Source organism: Salmo salar, chromosome 03 (genome assembly GCF_965601325.2).
Source record: "Salmo salar chromosome 03, fSalSal1, whole genome shotgun sequence".
Taxonomy (NCBI): domain Eukaryota; kingdom Metazoa; phylum Chordata; class Actinopteri; order Salmoniformes; family Salmonidae; genus Salmo; species Salmo salar.
In genome coordinates this window covers 72399963-72415127 of record NC_138293.1, presented here as the reverse complement: position 1 = coordinate 72415127, position 15165 = coordinate 72399963, and the positions used below count along the sequence as shown (strand labels likewise).

The window sequence follows — 15165 nt, the reverse complement described above, 5'->3', positions numbered from 1 at the left end:
TCCAGCCCAGTTAATGTGTTAAGAGTCTGAAACTGACGTGTGTTATAACAGCGTGGCTCACAAAATGTGCCTTCACAGTCGAATTATATGCATGTGATGGTGGAGTTGTGTAAAACAGTACAGATATATTTACGTACCACAAGTAAAATTCATTGCAGACAGTCAATGAGTCAACATATGTTCACATAAGTTATATGGACATCATATGACACACATCACATATTCCATGAAGGCCCATTTATCTTTGAAAACAAAAATACATCTACCAATGGAAATGTTACATTCAGATTAACTGCCTGTCTTAAATACTCTCCTTAATACATCCAAATGCTATGAAAGGGATCACTTATACCCAGTTTATTAGGTACACCACCTTGTTCACGAGTCAGGAGACCATGGCTTGCTATATAAAGCAGGCAGACGGGCATCCAGTAATTCAATTACTGTTCGAATGAACATTAGAATGGGAAAAACTATTGACCTAAGCGACTTTGAATGCACAACTCATTGGTCCTTGTCACAGATGGGCTATTGCAGCAGACAACCACACCAGGTTCTACTCCTATCAGCTTAAAACAAGAAGAAGCAGCTCCAGTTGTCACGCGATCACCAACACTGGACCATTGATAAGTGGAAAAACGTTGCCTGGTTCGACGAATCCCGGTTCCTGTTGTGTCATGCTGATGACAGAGTCAGGATTTGGCGTAAGCAGCATAAGTCCATGGACCCATCCTGCCTGCTGTCAATGGTACAGGCTGGTGGCAGTGGTGTAATGATGTGGGGAATGTGTTCCTGGCAAAGTTAGATCCCTTGATACCAATTGAGCAATGTTTCCATGCCCTGAAGAATTCAGACTGTTCTAGAGGCAAAGGGAAGTCCAACCCAGTACTAGATGGGTGTATCTAATAAACTGGCCACTGAGTGTGTAAGGCATGGATAGAGATAAATATACATCATATTTCTCATTGACACAAAATGTGTGTAAGCAAAGCCCCTGCTTCTAGGAAATTGTCACCCCGTTCCTCACTGACAGTACAGTTTGTCCTTTCAAGTTTATTAATTCAAATCCTGACATGGCGCTACGCTAAAAGTATGCTGTGGTACCCAATGTTGTGCCATGGTTAAAAATGATATGCTATGATACCCAATGCTGTGCCATGGTTAAAAATGGTATGCTATGATACCCAATGCTGTGCCATGGTTAAAAATGGTATGCTACGATACCCAATGCTGTGCCATGGTTAAAAATGGTATGCTATGATACCCAATGCTGTGCCATGGTTAAAAATGGTATGCTATGATACCCAATGCTGTGCCATGGTTAGAAATGGTATGCTATGCCAGAGTGAGACACACATAGCTAACCCCCTTGTTTAAAACACACAGACACCAGGAGACTGCTGTAACTGGACACAGGCACGGTGACATTTGAAGGGAACGCCATCTGGGCCGGTTTTACAACCCTGGCTGCTTTGCTTCCCCAATAGATGCAGGTGGCTGACTACCATTGTTATGAGTCCACGACAGGGGTACATTTCTGTGGTAATGACAGCACGCATGAATGTCTTTCCTCTTAACATGTGATGGAACAACTTGAGACACTAATACAATGAATCAGACGTTACAGAAATTGGGTCTGTGAGAGGGAAGACATTTCAAGCCCTTAATGATACCGCTCTATAAGACCCTATATGTCAAATGAATTGCTCCATTGTGGTATTCTTCTGCATCCAAACAGTCTGGTATTTGAGGTCACCTGTCTATGAAGGTCATTGAAAATCAGGCATCATAAACCAAAATCGTAATGTAGCCACACGTAAGGTATAACACCTATAAAGCTACACTGGAAATGTGACTCAGCTATTTTGTGACTCAGCTATTTTGTTGCATGGAAACAGTGTTCATATGCCCCAGAATGTGTTCTTCCATTACAATCCATAAATAACCTAACTGACTAATATCAGACTTGATTTTCACATCTGTATGCTCCATTACAAAATGGAGACCAGGATACCCTCCTGCTGCTGCTGTAAACGGTTTATTAAAATAAGGTGTGCGGGGCTCTCTATCACCCCCTACAGGATGATGATGGGCTCTTCTTCCAACTGGCTCAGGTCCACGTGAAGCTCCAGATCTTGCTGCAGCAGCTCGCTGGTGGTGTCAGCATGGGACGAGCTCTGGGGAAGGGTAGCCTGGGACAGGCAGCCTAAAGAAGACATGGGCCGGTCCCGCACAAAGCTGCCTGAGGCTGGGGGAGATAAAGGGAGGAATGGGGGCAAGGGGGAAAGGTCAGGGGTTAGGGTTCAGGTTTCTGCTACAATCAACCTTAACAGCTGCACAGCAGCAATAGCAAAGAAGAATGCTATTTCCATGTGAGTGTTATTTCAGTACCATTCCATAGTAATCACTGTTCCAGTTAGTGAAATTGGTTTATATGTTGCAAATGGGTAATGACGCTGGTGTTGACCTACCTGAGCGGCTGCGCTGGGTCTTGGCACTCTGGGGTCGCACAGGGGTCACACAGCCCGGCTCTGTGCAGCCAGGCTTCTGGAACTGGGAGCGCATGATCTTGTCTTTGCTCTTGCACATGCCTACTGTCATTAAAACAACAACGTCACATCGCGGCCTTGACATGGGAATGACAGGACCCCACCACACCCATAGCCATACTGTACCTACACGCCCATACACCTTCTTCCAAGTCTTGAGCTAAATACTCTTTCAATACTATTTTGACTCATTCAATGGTCTCATAAATTACTGGGAATCACAACACCAAAACCCAGGCATAAAACAGTACATCTCTCTCTTTCTTCCTACAGGGCTTGATTTGTATGAACAGATGAAAAGGATATTAAGATAGAAATGATTGAATGCAAGCAGTGTTACCCCAGGTTCTATTTACAGTCTGTTACAGACACCAGGCCTGATCTTCTATAACATAGTAACATGGGGTTCTTTCCAGTGTGGAACACTATACCAACCAGAGCCCCTCCCCCAACCCCAGTGCAGCCCATTCTTATTGCTAACTCACTTCCTTAAACCCTCCTAAAATACTCCCTCCCGTAAACTAAGCTCCTCTCTCCTTCCCTAAATCTCCTGACCCTTGTCCTTCTCCAGACCCTCGTTCCTAATCCTTCATCATACACCACTTTAACACTGTATCCCTCCTCAAATTCTCATTCCCAACCAAACAGCCCACTTTCTTTCTCAACCTACCCCAACTTTTCAGTCTCCTCCCCATTCTCTCCTGACCCTTCACCTCCCACTTCCCCATGATGTCCCCCCTCACTCTTCCTCCCCACTTTACTCTTTATCTCTGCATCCCTGCACTGCGAGCCCAACTCTGGACACATTGTCCAGGGAGCGAGAGAGAGGAAACAGGCTAAGGGCAGTTGGGGCCTGGACAGAAGGCACAGTGTCATCATCATCTTAACCTGACGCGTTGTGTAACTGGGCCCAGGGGTGACAGTGAATCCTCGGAAGTGTGCTTCACTGTCAATGAGGAGTCCATATGGGCTGTCAGAACTGGAGTCTGGACCTCACCTCTCTCCCAGGCCCGGACCATGACAGCTGCCCACAGCATGCAGACATGTCACACTTAACATTAGGTGACTTTTTGGAGCGATGGCGTAAAAATACAAAATGGACCAGTGGGAATAGTTTTACTGCACTGCAGTTGCTTGAATTGAGTAGCATGAATTAAGTAGTCTAGCTTTTGTTCACAATTGTCCAGATTCCATTTTCTTTTCAATACATGTAATTCCACTCTAAAAATACACAGTACTGTAGAGTAGAGCTGAATATAATCCCAGTCCAGAACCCTGTACCGTCTTTAGGAAAGATGGTGGGTAGTCTGGCATCCACAGTCTTGACCGATCTGGTTTTCAGGCGGCCCTTGTAGATATGTCCGTCCAATCCCAGGATGTCCACCTCCTCCGGCTGACCAATAGGCACAAGGACAAGGTCAAATATTTTCATACCTAACTGTCAAATACACCTCAAATATACTCTGTACTCAACATGATAACTTGTATAAATGGCTCAACAAACGTGATCGACCAGGTGTATTCCTATGGGCTTGCAGTGGTTTAGTTATCTGTCAGTACAGTAACCCACAGTAGGTGAGGTTGGTCTCACTCACCTGAATGCGCAGTGGGGAGCTGGAGACGGGCGGTGTCTCCTCCTCAGCCTGGATGAAGTGGCTGATGTGCTGCAGGCGGGTGTAGCGGCGGTTGGGGTAGGTCACGGTGTGGCTGCCTCCACAGCTCCGGGACATGGCCAGGTAACTGTAGTCTGCCATCTCTGGGATGCGCTCGCTAGGATGGACACAGGAGTGGAGGTTGAAGGTCGGAAGATAAACACTTCTAGAGGTTTTAAACAGACCTGACAATACAGTATTTATAGTTTGTAGGTAAATTGGGTCACCTTGCCTCCCTGACCCTTCTCTAAACCATAACAAAGCAATATGGACAACTTTTTGGTCCTTCCCCTGTTTCAATACATGTGTTCCCGGCTTCCCTGCCTGACCCTGGCCTGACTGACTGACTCACTGCTTGGGCAGACTCTGGCTGGTCCTCTGCAGCGGGCTCAGGATGTCTGGATAGCGGGAGGGCCCGATCTCCCTCAGAGCCCCCTGGCTGTAGGTGCACTCTGGGCCAACTAGATGGCTCTGCACTCTCTCTATCTGCCTACACATCATGGTGTGGATCCTCTGCACCTGCATCATGGCCCTTTCGGAGCTGGCCATCTCAAAGTGGCTGTGGTTGGTCCCTGGCCTCAGGCTGAGATGGAGGGAGAGCTGGCTAATTTCAGACACTTGTAACTATGGAACACTTCTGACTGATCTAGCGTGGGTGTTAGGTCTTTGGGGGAAAGATAAAGTTGACTACGCTGTATATTGGATATTGGGACACTGGCACCCTCTGCTGGTTAAAATGGGGCCAAGTAAGAGTTTCAGTTGTGATGTTTGACGGAAATGTCTAGCAGTATGACTCTCTGCTCTCACCTTCTGCAATGCTGGCGAACCTGCTCAAGCTCATAGATGGTGTACGGTCGGTTGGACTTGTGGGAGGGTAGGCCAGGAGTGGAGGGCACGGTGACCAAGTGCCTGTTGTCCAGTGGAGAGAGAGAAAAAAGAAAGAGAGGTAGGTGAATAAGCAGCACCACAATCCTATTATTTCAATTTCCACAATGTCTGTGTGTACTGTATAAAAATAGGACATTATTATAATTTACTTACGGTCCTGGGGTAAGCATATCGACTGGGCGGTCGCAGGAGATGCAGTGGAACCTTGCCACAAGCTGTCTATGAAAGGGACGTAACAAAGACAAATCAAAACCAAACTTTATTGGTCACATACACAGATTTGCAGGTGTTATAGCAGGTGCAGCAAAATGCTTTTGTTTCTAGCTCCAACAGCACAGTAGAATGTCTAGCAAATATAATACAAATACACAAATAATCAAGAAACAAACAAACAAACAAGAAATGACAATCCAGAGTAGATATATCTGAGTGAGCATGTGTCAGAATCCAGAATATAAATACGTGGTGTGTGTATAGACAGTATATCATTTGGAAGGAAAATAGTGTGTACAATAGTAGGTATATTAGGATGCGCTATGAACAGAATACAGTATATACTGTACATACACAGTGAGTAAACAACAGTATACAAACAGAACATAGAAATATAGGCAGAATATAGAGAGATAAAATGAATGCTAAACACAGGAAGACAATGAAGGCATCATCATGTAGAACTCCATAGAGGAACCTGGACTTATCCAGCCATCATCCCTCCTGGGCCTGGCTGTGACCAGTGACTTACTTCCTGATGCCTGCAGCGTTGTCCTCCTTTGGGGCAGGCTGGGCCTGCAGCTGCTTACGGATGCTCTTCCAGCAGTCCTCTAGCTGCTTCTTCACAGGATCCAGCTCAATCCGGTCCAGCTACACAGATAGACAACAGATGTACTACAGGGATCCCAAAGATATAAACTACCACCAGACACTCCAGACAGACATTCCATGAGATTTTTACAAACAATGCTATCTGTCACTATAAACACGTTCGTAAAACACTTAAAAACTTGCGACATACAGACTTGTGAGATATATGTATTGGTGATAGCATAGTAATAACAGCAGAACATGGTGCGTATCAATGGACATGTAGGCCTATTATAAAAACATCCATTTAGCAGGGTAACTTCCTGCTCAGTCCCACCTTGCACTCCATCTCGGTGGAGATTTTGTCAATGATTTTGTGCCAGTCCTGCTCCTGGCCGGTGATCTTGCTGAGCAGCTCCTGGAACATGGTGTTGAGCTCCTCTGTCATGGAGACAAACTGCATGCGACTCACCTTGGTCTCCAGGGCACGCTTGTCTGCTTTCTACAGGAAGAGAGGAGATGCAGTCAGGGCAATGGCAGTACTAGTGTGGGCTTGTAAGGGTTAGGTGAAACCTGTATGGACTTGTAAGGGTTAGGTGAAACCTGTATGGACTTGTAGGGGTTAGGTGAAACCTGTATGGACTTGTAGGGGTTAAGTGAAACCTGTATGGACTTGTAGCGGTTAGGTGAAACCTGTATGGACTTGTAGTGGTTAGGTGAAACCTGTATGGACTTGTAGGGGTTAGGTGAAACCTGTATGGACTTGTAGGGGTTAAGTGAAACCTGTATGGACTTGTAGCGGTTAGGTGAAACCTGTATGGACTTGTAGTGGTTAGGTGAAACCTGTATGGACTTGTAGGGGTTAGGTGAAACCTGTATGGACTTGTAGGGGTTAAGTGAAACCTGTATGGACTTGTAGCGGTTAGGTGAAACCTGTATGGACTTGTAGCGGTTAGGTGAAACCTGTATGGACTTGTAGGGGTTAGGTGAAACCTGTATGGACTTGTAGGGGTTAAGTGAAACCTGTATGGACTTGTAAGGGTTAAGTGAAACCTGTATGGACTTGTCAGGGTTAGGTGAAACCTGCATGGACTTGTAGGGGTTAGGTGAAACCTGTATGGACTTGTAGCGGTTAGGTGAAACCTGTATGGACTTGTAGGGGTTAGGGGAAACCTGTATGGACTTGTAAGGGTTAGGTGAAACCTGTATGGACTTGTAGGGGTTAGGTGAAACCTGTATGGACTTGTAGGGGTTAAGTGAAACCTGTGTGGACTTGTAGGGGTTAGGTGAAACCTGTATGGACTTGTAGGGGTTAGGTGAAACCTGTATGGACTTGTAGGGGTTAAGTGAAACCTGTATGGACTTGTAGGGGTTAAGTGAAACCTGTATGGACTTGTAGGGGTTAAGTGAAACCTGTATGGACTTGTAGGGGTTAAGTGAAACCTGTATGGACTTGTAGGGGTTAGGTGAAACCTGTATGGACTTGTAGGGGTTAAGTGAAACCTGTATGGACTTGTAGGGGTTAGGTGAAACCTGTATGGACTTGTAGGGGTTAGGTGAAACCTGTATGGACTTGTAGGGGTTAGGTGAAACCTGTATGGACTTGTAGGGGTTAGGTGAAACCTGTATGAGCTTGTAGGGGTTAGGTGAAACCTGTATGGACTTGTAGGCGTTAGGTGAAACCTGTATGAGCTTGTAGGGATAAATACATATGTGTATGAACTTGTGTATGGACACATATGGGCTTGGTAGGGTTTAGCATGGGCTGGTACAGGTGAACTTGAGCATGTTGGGATTTGTAGGTACCCCTACAGTGAGGGAAAAAAGTATTTGATCGCTTGCAGATTTTGTACGTTTGCCCACTGACAAAGAAATGATCAGTCTATAATTTTAATGGTAGGTTTATTTGAACAGTGAGAGACAGAATAACAACAACAAAATCCAGAAAAACGCATGTCAAAAATGTTATAAAATGATTTGCATTTTAATGAGGGAAATAAGTATTTGACCCCTCTGCAAAACATGACTTAGTACTTGGTGGAAAAACCCTTGTTGGCAATCACAGAGGTCAGACGTTTCTTGTAGTTAGCCACCAGGTTTGCACAAATCTCAGGAGGGATTTTGTCCCACTCCTCTTTGCAGATCTTCTCCAAGTCATTAAGGTTTTGAGGCTGACGTTTGGCAACTCCAACCTTCAGCTCCCTCCACAGATTTTCTATGGGATTAAGGTCTGGAGACTGGCTAGGCCACTCCAGGACCTTAATGTGCTTCTTCTTGAGCCACTCCTTTGTTGCCTTGGCCGTGTGTTTTGGGTCATTGTCATGCTGGAATACCCATCCACGACCCATTTTCAATGCCCTGGTTGAGGGAAGGAGGTTCTCACCCAAGATTTGACGGTACATGGCCCCGTCCATCGTCCCTTTGATGCGGTGAAGTTGTCCTGTCCCCTTAGCAGAAAAACACCCCCAAAGCATAATGTTTCCACCTAAATGTTTGACGGTGTGGAGGGTGTTCTTGGGGTCATAGGCATCATTCCTCCTCCTCCAAACACGGCGAGTTGAGTTGATGCCAAAGAGCTCCATTTTGGTCTCATCTGACCACAACACTTTCACCCAGTTGTCCTCTGAATCATTCAGATGTTCATTGGCAAACTTCAGATGGGCATGTATATGTGCTTTCTTGAGCAGGGGGACCTTGCGAGCGCTGCAGGATTGCAGTCCTTCACGGCGTAGTGTGTTACCAATTGTTTTCTTGGTGACTATGGTCCCAGCTGCCTTGAGATCATTGACAAGATCCTCCCGTGTAGTTCTGGGCTGATTCCTCACCCTTCTCATGATCATTGCAACTCCACGAGGTGAGATCTTGCATGGAGCCCCAGGCCGAGTGAGATTGACAGTTCTTTTGTGTTTCTTCCATTTGTGAATAATCGCACCAACTGTTGTCACCTTCTCACCAAGCTGCTTGACGATGGTCTTGTAGCCCATTCCAGCCTTGTGTAGGTCTACATTCTTGTCCCTGACATCCTTGGAGAGCTCTTTGGTCTTGGCCATGGTGGAGAGTTTGGAATCTGATTGATTGATTGCTTCTGTGGACAGGTGTCTTTTTTACAGGTAACAAGATGCGGTTAGGAGCACTCCCTTTAAGAGTGTGCTCCTAATCTCAGCTCGTTACCTGTATAAAAGACACCTGGGAGCCAGAAATCTTTCTGATTGAGAGGGGGTCAAATACTTATTTCCCTCATTAAAATGCAAATCAATTTATAACATTTTTGACATGCGTTTTTCTGGATTGTTTTGTTGTTATTCTGTCTCTCACTGTTCAAATAAACCTACCATTAAAATTATAGACTGATCATTTCTTTGTCAGTGGGCAAACGTACAAAATCAGCAGGGGATCAAATACTTTTTTCCCTCACTGTATGGTCTTGAATGGACTTGTGGAAGGTTGTCTAGACTAACATCAACATGTGAGAACTTGTGAGAGTTCACCTGAGTTGAGTATAACACACTGAGGGAAAGCTAAACTATGCCATGTTGTGGTGAGAGACTCACGATTTCAATCTCCATCTCCACAAGCTCTTTGTCAGCTTTCTTCTCATCCAGTTCTTCCATGGACTTGTACAGATGCTGTGACAGAAAGACATTACTGAGAATCATCTTTCTGTGGCTTGGAACAGAAGTACAGCATGGAGCATCTCCTATTCCCCTATGGGCCTCCCCCTGCTGCAGCCCTCCCTACCAGACTCACGTCGATGTGGACCTGTTTCTGGCTGTGCTCCTCAATCAGGTGGTTGGCTGTGCTGTGGAGCTTCTCACACTCAGCCTGCAGCTGCATGATGGCTCCCTGAACGTCATTCATCAGCTCAGAGCTCTGGCAGAAACAACACAGAGAGACAGGGTTCTATATGTGTAATACACAGCCATGGCCCCACTGCCATGGAGCGCGCTGGCACTGACACACTCCTTTCCCTTAACACACTGCTGCCCTGCTAGAGCTTCCCTTACATATCATCTCAAAACGTTTCCCTCCCTCAGGGTTCAACATAACAGACCCATTATTTGATTTAAAACCCTTTGGTATTCTGTTTCATCCTCTATCCTGGCCCTGCCTTTAGTACCTCTGCTCCAGGTCTGCCTCCTCCCTGCTGATTCATGAATCTGCTAACCAGGCCCTGCAGATTCTCATAGCGCTGGAACAGCTGGCTGACCTTCCTGCTCACGTCTACAGAGCAGGAGGGGCACATGGAGCCTTGCTGCCCGCCTGCCTGACCCCTGGGGCTCCTGCTGGAGGCTCTGGGAGAGCAGCGAGGAGGAGGACGCCATCATGTCCTCCAGCATGCCTCGCAGGTTGTCCATCTGCGATGAGAGGGCAGTGTGAGGGCCATGTTGGGGCCACTAGCTGCTACATTATGGATGATGCTGTCTAAGCTATATTCTACAGTTGAAGGTTTTACACTCTGGTGTTAGACCTGACAGTGTATTCAAATGTCTATATGCACTGGAATATGTCTGTCTGTCTGTCTGTCTGTCTGTCTGTCTGTCTGTCTGTCTGTCTGTCTGTCTGTCTGTCTGTCTGTCTGTCTGTCTGTCTGACCTGATCCTGTAGCTGTCTGTCTTTCTTGGTCTTCTGCTCAGCCTTCAGCAGTAGCACCTCTTCCTCCACTTTCTGCACTGCGTTCCTGAACACAGAGTGGTGGAACAGGAGCACCAGGCCATGAGGAGCAGGCCACCACCTCTCTTCCAATGGAAAACTACCACATCTCAACTGGCCATAAAACTGCTGAGGGAAGAACGGCTCGTAATAATGTCCGGAACAGAGCAAATGGAATGGCATTGAACACCTGGAAACCATGTGTTTGATATATTTCATACCATTCCACTGATTCCTCTCCAGTAGTTACCACGAGCCCGTTCTCCCCAATTAAGGTACCGCCAACCTCCTGTGTTACAAATTACTTAGAATACCAAATTATATCAAATGTAGTTTCCATAATAAACTATCTATCATTTCTATTTAGCCTTCCTGTGTGCTTCTGTGTCGTTGTTTACCTGAGGTATAATATCTGCAGTCTGAGCTGTCCTTGCTTAGGAGAGTCAGAGGAGTCCTCACTGTCTGACCCTGTTTCTGAGCCTCCCTCTGAGCCCTGAACTGTCCCTATGTTCAGAATCAGCTGCTCCAGTTCTCCCAGCTACGACAGGGACATGGGGCCATCAACAATGTGTGTGTGTGTGTGTGCGTGCGTACATCTTCCTCGCTCACCTTGGCTCTGTCACCCATCAGGCTGTCGACCAGAACTCTCAGATGATTCAGTTCATCCAACAGTTTGTCTGGCACATCCCTGTCACCTACACATTCAGGACAAAAATGGTCATCCCACACAAAAGACATCATTCAGTAAAAGCAAACATAGAATAGCCATACACTATCCAATCTCCACATTGTTATCTTACCCATGTCAGTGAGGAGCTCCCGGAGGTGCTGGAGCTGGGCCTGGTCGGCCTTGCCTGCTTCCAGCAGCTCTACTCTGGTCTCCAGGGTGTTGTGTCTCTCCCTGAGCCTGCCCACGTCCCTCAGGGCCTCCACTGTCTCTGGGTAACGCTCTGCCCCGCTGGCCACACGAGACAGGGGTTTGCTGCCCACCATCAGAGCTCCATCAGAGAGGGACTGCTGGGGCAGTGCCCCCCCATGCTGGCTGGCAGTGACAGTTCCAGGAGTGAAGGCAGCAGCTCCATCAGAGAGGGACTGCTGGGGCAGTGCCCCCCCATGCTGGCTGGCAGTGACAGTTCCAGGAGTGAAGGCAGCAGCTCCATCAGAGAGGGACTGCAGGGGCAGTGCCCCCCCATGCTGGCTGGCAGTGACAGTTCCAGGAGTGAAGGCAGCAGCTCCATCAGAGAGGGACTGCTGGGGCAGTGCCCCCCCATGCTGGCTGGCAGTGACAGTTCCAGGAGTGAAGGCAGCAGCTCCATCAGAGAGGGACTGCAGGGGCAGTGCCCCCCCATGCTGGCTGACAGTGACAGTGCCAGGAGTGAAGGCAGCAGCTCCATCAGAGAGGGACTGCTGGGGCAGTGCCCCCCCATGCTGGCTGACAGTGACAGTGCCAGGAGTGAAGGCAGCAGCTCCATCAGAGAGGGACTGCTGGGGCAGTGCCCCCCTATGCTGGCTGGCAGTGACAGTGCCATGAGTGAAGGCAGCAGCTCCAGTGTTGGCATTGGCAGAGGTGCTGAAAGGAGTCATGGTGGTCATGACAACTGATGTGGGGACAGCGACTGAGTGCCTGATTTCCTATTGGAGAAATAGCTACCATCAACACAAAGCTAATGTCTATTCCTATGTCTTGTATATGATTGCTTGATAAAGGAATCTCACTCTTTCAAGCAAGACATAAGACATGCCTTTTGCAGATTCTGTTGCTCGCTAACCAAGGTGGTCTGCATGATGTCCCAGGTTACACACTGGATGAGCTCGTCTGGGTCTGGGTAACGCCCAACTCTGTCCTGCAGCTCTTTCTGTGATAGAGAGAAGACAAGAAGAAGAGGAAGTCATGATTAATCTCTTTTTACTAGAGTTAGCTACTACAGTACTATACTATTGTTTGTCTCCTCTTAACAATACAGTATATAATTTCTGAGCTTGGAAAGTAGTCTCCTCAGTTCCAACTCACGGTGGCAGAGTCCAGGTTGTCCAGTCGGTGGCAGTACTGTTCCACTTCGTTGATTCTGTCAACCAGCTCACTCATGTTCAGCTGGAACCCAAAAACACCCAGAGCAACGTCATGCTACCAGATGGAAACAGATATGTAGGATGATCCCTATTATCCTCACTCTATTGTTGGGGTGAGTGACAGGCCAGGTTGCCAGAGATAAGCTGTGGCTCTTTGATGCTGTTGCCCTCTGTATGACTCCATGTCCCCTACAGAGAGTGATGGGGGGAGGGGACCAGCGCCAGGGTGGATCGGGCTCTACATGACGCTATATTTCACCACTGTGTGGGGTGGTGAGATGGAGAAGGATTCCCTAGTGATGAGCACTGGGTATATCCCCTACTGTAGATTCATGAGGGAGATGAGCAAGGTTGCCAAATGTTGTCTGTCTGCAATCCTACCTCACTATGAGGGTTTGCCAGTATGGATGTGTGTCTGACCTGGTTGAGTTGGTTCTGGAGGCTCTTGACCTCTTTCTTCAGGTCGTCTCTGGACTCCTTCAGGTCCTGGATCTCCTTCAGCAGATCCTGGATCAGCGACATAGACTGGAAACACAACAGAGTGTGTTCGAAGGACTCAAAGCTCAAAGAACCTCACATCACTGGTCAGATCACTTAACACAATCATTACTTTTTGTCCATTTCTGTTATGATGACTGAATCGTAGGCTATAGAAATAAAGACGGTCGCACACGCGATATATAAGCTCCCAGTAATGTATTGGGTAAACCTCCAACATTTCGGCATCACGGTGCCTTATTCAGGGTGAATCAACACGCATGGTGATCTCTTTGCATTAGGTCTAAAGCTTTTTCACAGCCTCTTCATGCCCAAAACACTTGAAACTGACTCAGCCCAGTTCTCTAATCTCCCAAAGTAAGACTCTGTGAAACTTTGAAGCGGTCAGGGGACTCAGTATGGTAGAAATCCCCCTGACCAAAGCCATATGTGTGACTATTCCCCTGGCTACTTCCTTTGAAGATCAGTAGGAAGATCCTAAACCCCTTCATTTAGGAGGGATTCCAAAACCCCTCTCCGTGGCTCCATCCAGTTGACATTTCACCCCAAGGGAGGTTACCAGGACACCACCATCCATATGCAGTAGATGAGATACACAAGCTGTTACAAAGCAGCGGTAGGACCTGTCTGTCTCCAGATAATCCATGTTTTTCAGAGTACATAACCCCTGCCCATATGGAACCACTCCACTCTTTAACACAGCTGAGGCCTTGTTGACAGAGTAAACCCACACATTTGCTCTGGGTGTTGCAAATTAGAAATAGCTTGTGTTTACTAAGCAAAGTTGAAACAGGTGGCTTTGAACGTATTGACCAGAGTTCCGGTGGGTTTTTCTAATGCACCCAGACATGAAATGACGCATAGCGACCCCACTGAGCTGCACAGGCCGTCAAACAATTGGCTGAATAACTAATAGGTTGTTAAGTGAGCTGTAAACGTGGAAGTGATATATGACCTGCGCGTATGGAATTTCTGGAGGAGACCACCTTTTCATTGATCGCCTCGAGCATCTCAGAGACATGAGATTAGGCAAAACATGATCAAATCTTGCAAGCAGGACATACACTACAATATTCTAATCTGGCAACCAACCCAACTCCTAATGACAAACAGAGAGACAATCAACTGTATTCGTCACATTTTGATGAGTGGGTCCAGGGTATGGTTCATTTCCTATGCGATTCCTATGACACTTTAAAAGCTCCTTGTGAGGCTGATTGGACATATTGAGTTCACAGGAATATATGATAATTGCCTACATCAGCAAACAGTAGGCAAAATGTATGCATCGTCCTATTCCCTCAAAGGAGCTGGGCTCCCTAACCAGGGGACGTCCCCAACTGTATCTTCCTCAGACACAATGTCCCTAGTACTCTGTCTGTTTGTCTGTGAGGATGTTGTTTGGACAGAGTGCCCAACCTCCTTCCTGTTTCTGCCACAACATCTGGGTCAGCATCATCCACAAGTCTGTTGCAAATGGTAACGGCCAGGACAACATAAATACAAGCCCCTTCTGACAACAAGCAAAAGTCCAGTACAAGGGGTAGGAAATGAGTAACTAACATAATATAAGAACACTGACTTTTACTGTCCCAACGATAAGGAAGTTATTTGCGATTGGGAAGATAGCCATCCGCTCTACCTCCCTGTTACTCTTTAGTCAGCCATTAACTGGCTCTGACTAAGATGGCCGGTGGCCTGGAATCCTTCCACGCCACTGTGAACACAGAGCGCCACTCAGGCAGACTTTTTGCTACCCTCTCAGATCCAGGACATGTACCCTGTGGGATCACAGCGGAGCACACCTTTATCAACCACAACAATCCCCTGATAACCTCTGCCATGGGTTAAGAAGAAAGGGACCCTGGCTAAGGTCCTGTATGCAGGAAATACAATATGCTGCTCTGAGTTGTGAGGCAGAAACTGATGGATATTGTGTCTTAGTGGGGTCTTCAGGGATATGGCAGACAGGACCAGAGAAGGCCAGACAGGGCCAGCGAGGCTACATGAATGTTTCAGAATGATTCAGAGGATTTTCAGAGGCACCTTTGCCT

The 15165-nt window shown here is 47.1% G+C and overlaps 2 protein-coding genes across 2 annotated transcripts; both read right to left on the bottom strand.

The window, feature by feature from the left end:
- Positions 1–222: 222 nt before the first annotated feature.
- LOC106601526 (glutamine-rich protein 2) lies at positions 223–9759 on the bottom strand. The gene is made up of 10 exons (XM_082971469.1): positions 9641–9759; positions 9445–9519; positions 6231–6395; positions 5835–5953; positions 5243–5308; positions 5009–5110; positions 4145–4319; positions 3831–3942; positions 2472–2591; positions 223–2248 (listed from the first exon to the last, which is right to left on the bottom strand). Exons 1-10 carry the CDS (start codon positions 9749–9751, stop codon positions 2076–2078), a joined length of 1218 nt encoding a protein of 405 aa, XP_082827595.1. The 5' UTR covers positions 9752–9759; the 3' UTR covers positions 223–2075.
- Positions 9760–10994: 1235 nt separating this feature from the next.
- LOC145874843 (uncharacterized) lies at positions 10995–12771 on the bottom strand. Its single transcript, XM_082971468.1, has 3 exons — positions 12555–12771; positions 11344–12399; positions 10995–11238 (listed from the first exon to the last, which is right to left on the bottom strand). The coding sequence occupies exons 2-3, from the start codon at positions 12134–12136 to the stop codon at positions 11060–11062; spliced, it is 972 nt and encodes a 323-aa protein (XP_082827594.1). The 5' UTR covers positions 12137–12399; positions 12555–12771; the 3' UTR covers positions 10995–11059.
- Positions 12772–15165: the final 2394 nt, after the last annotated feature.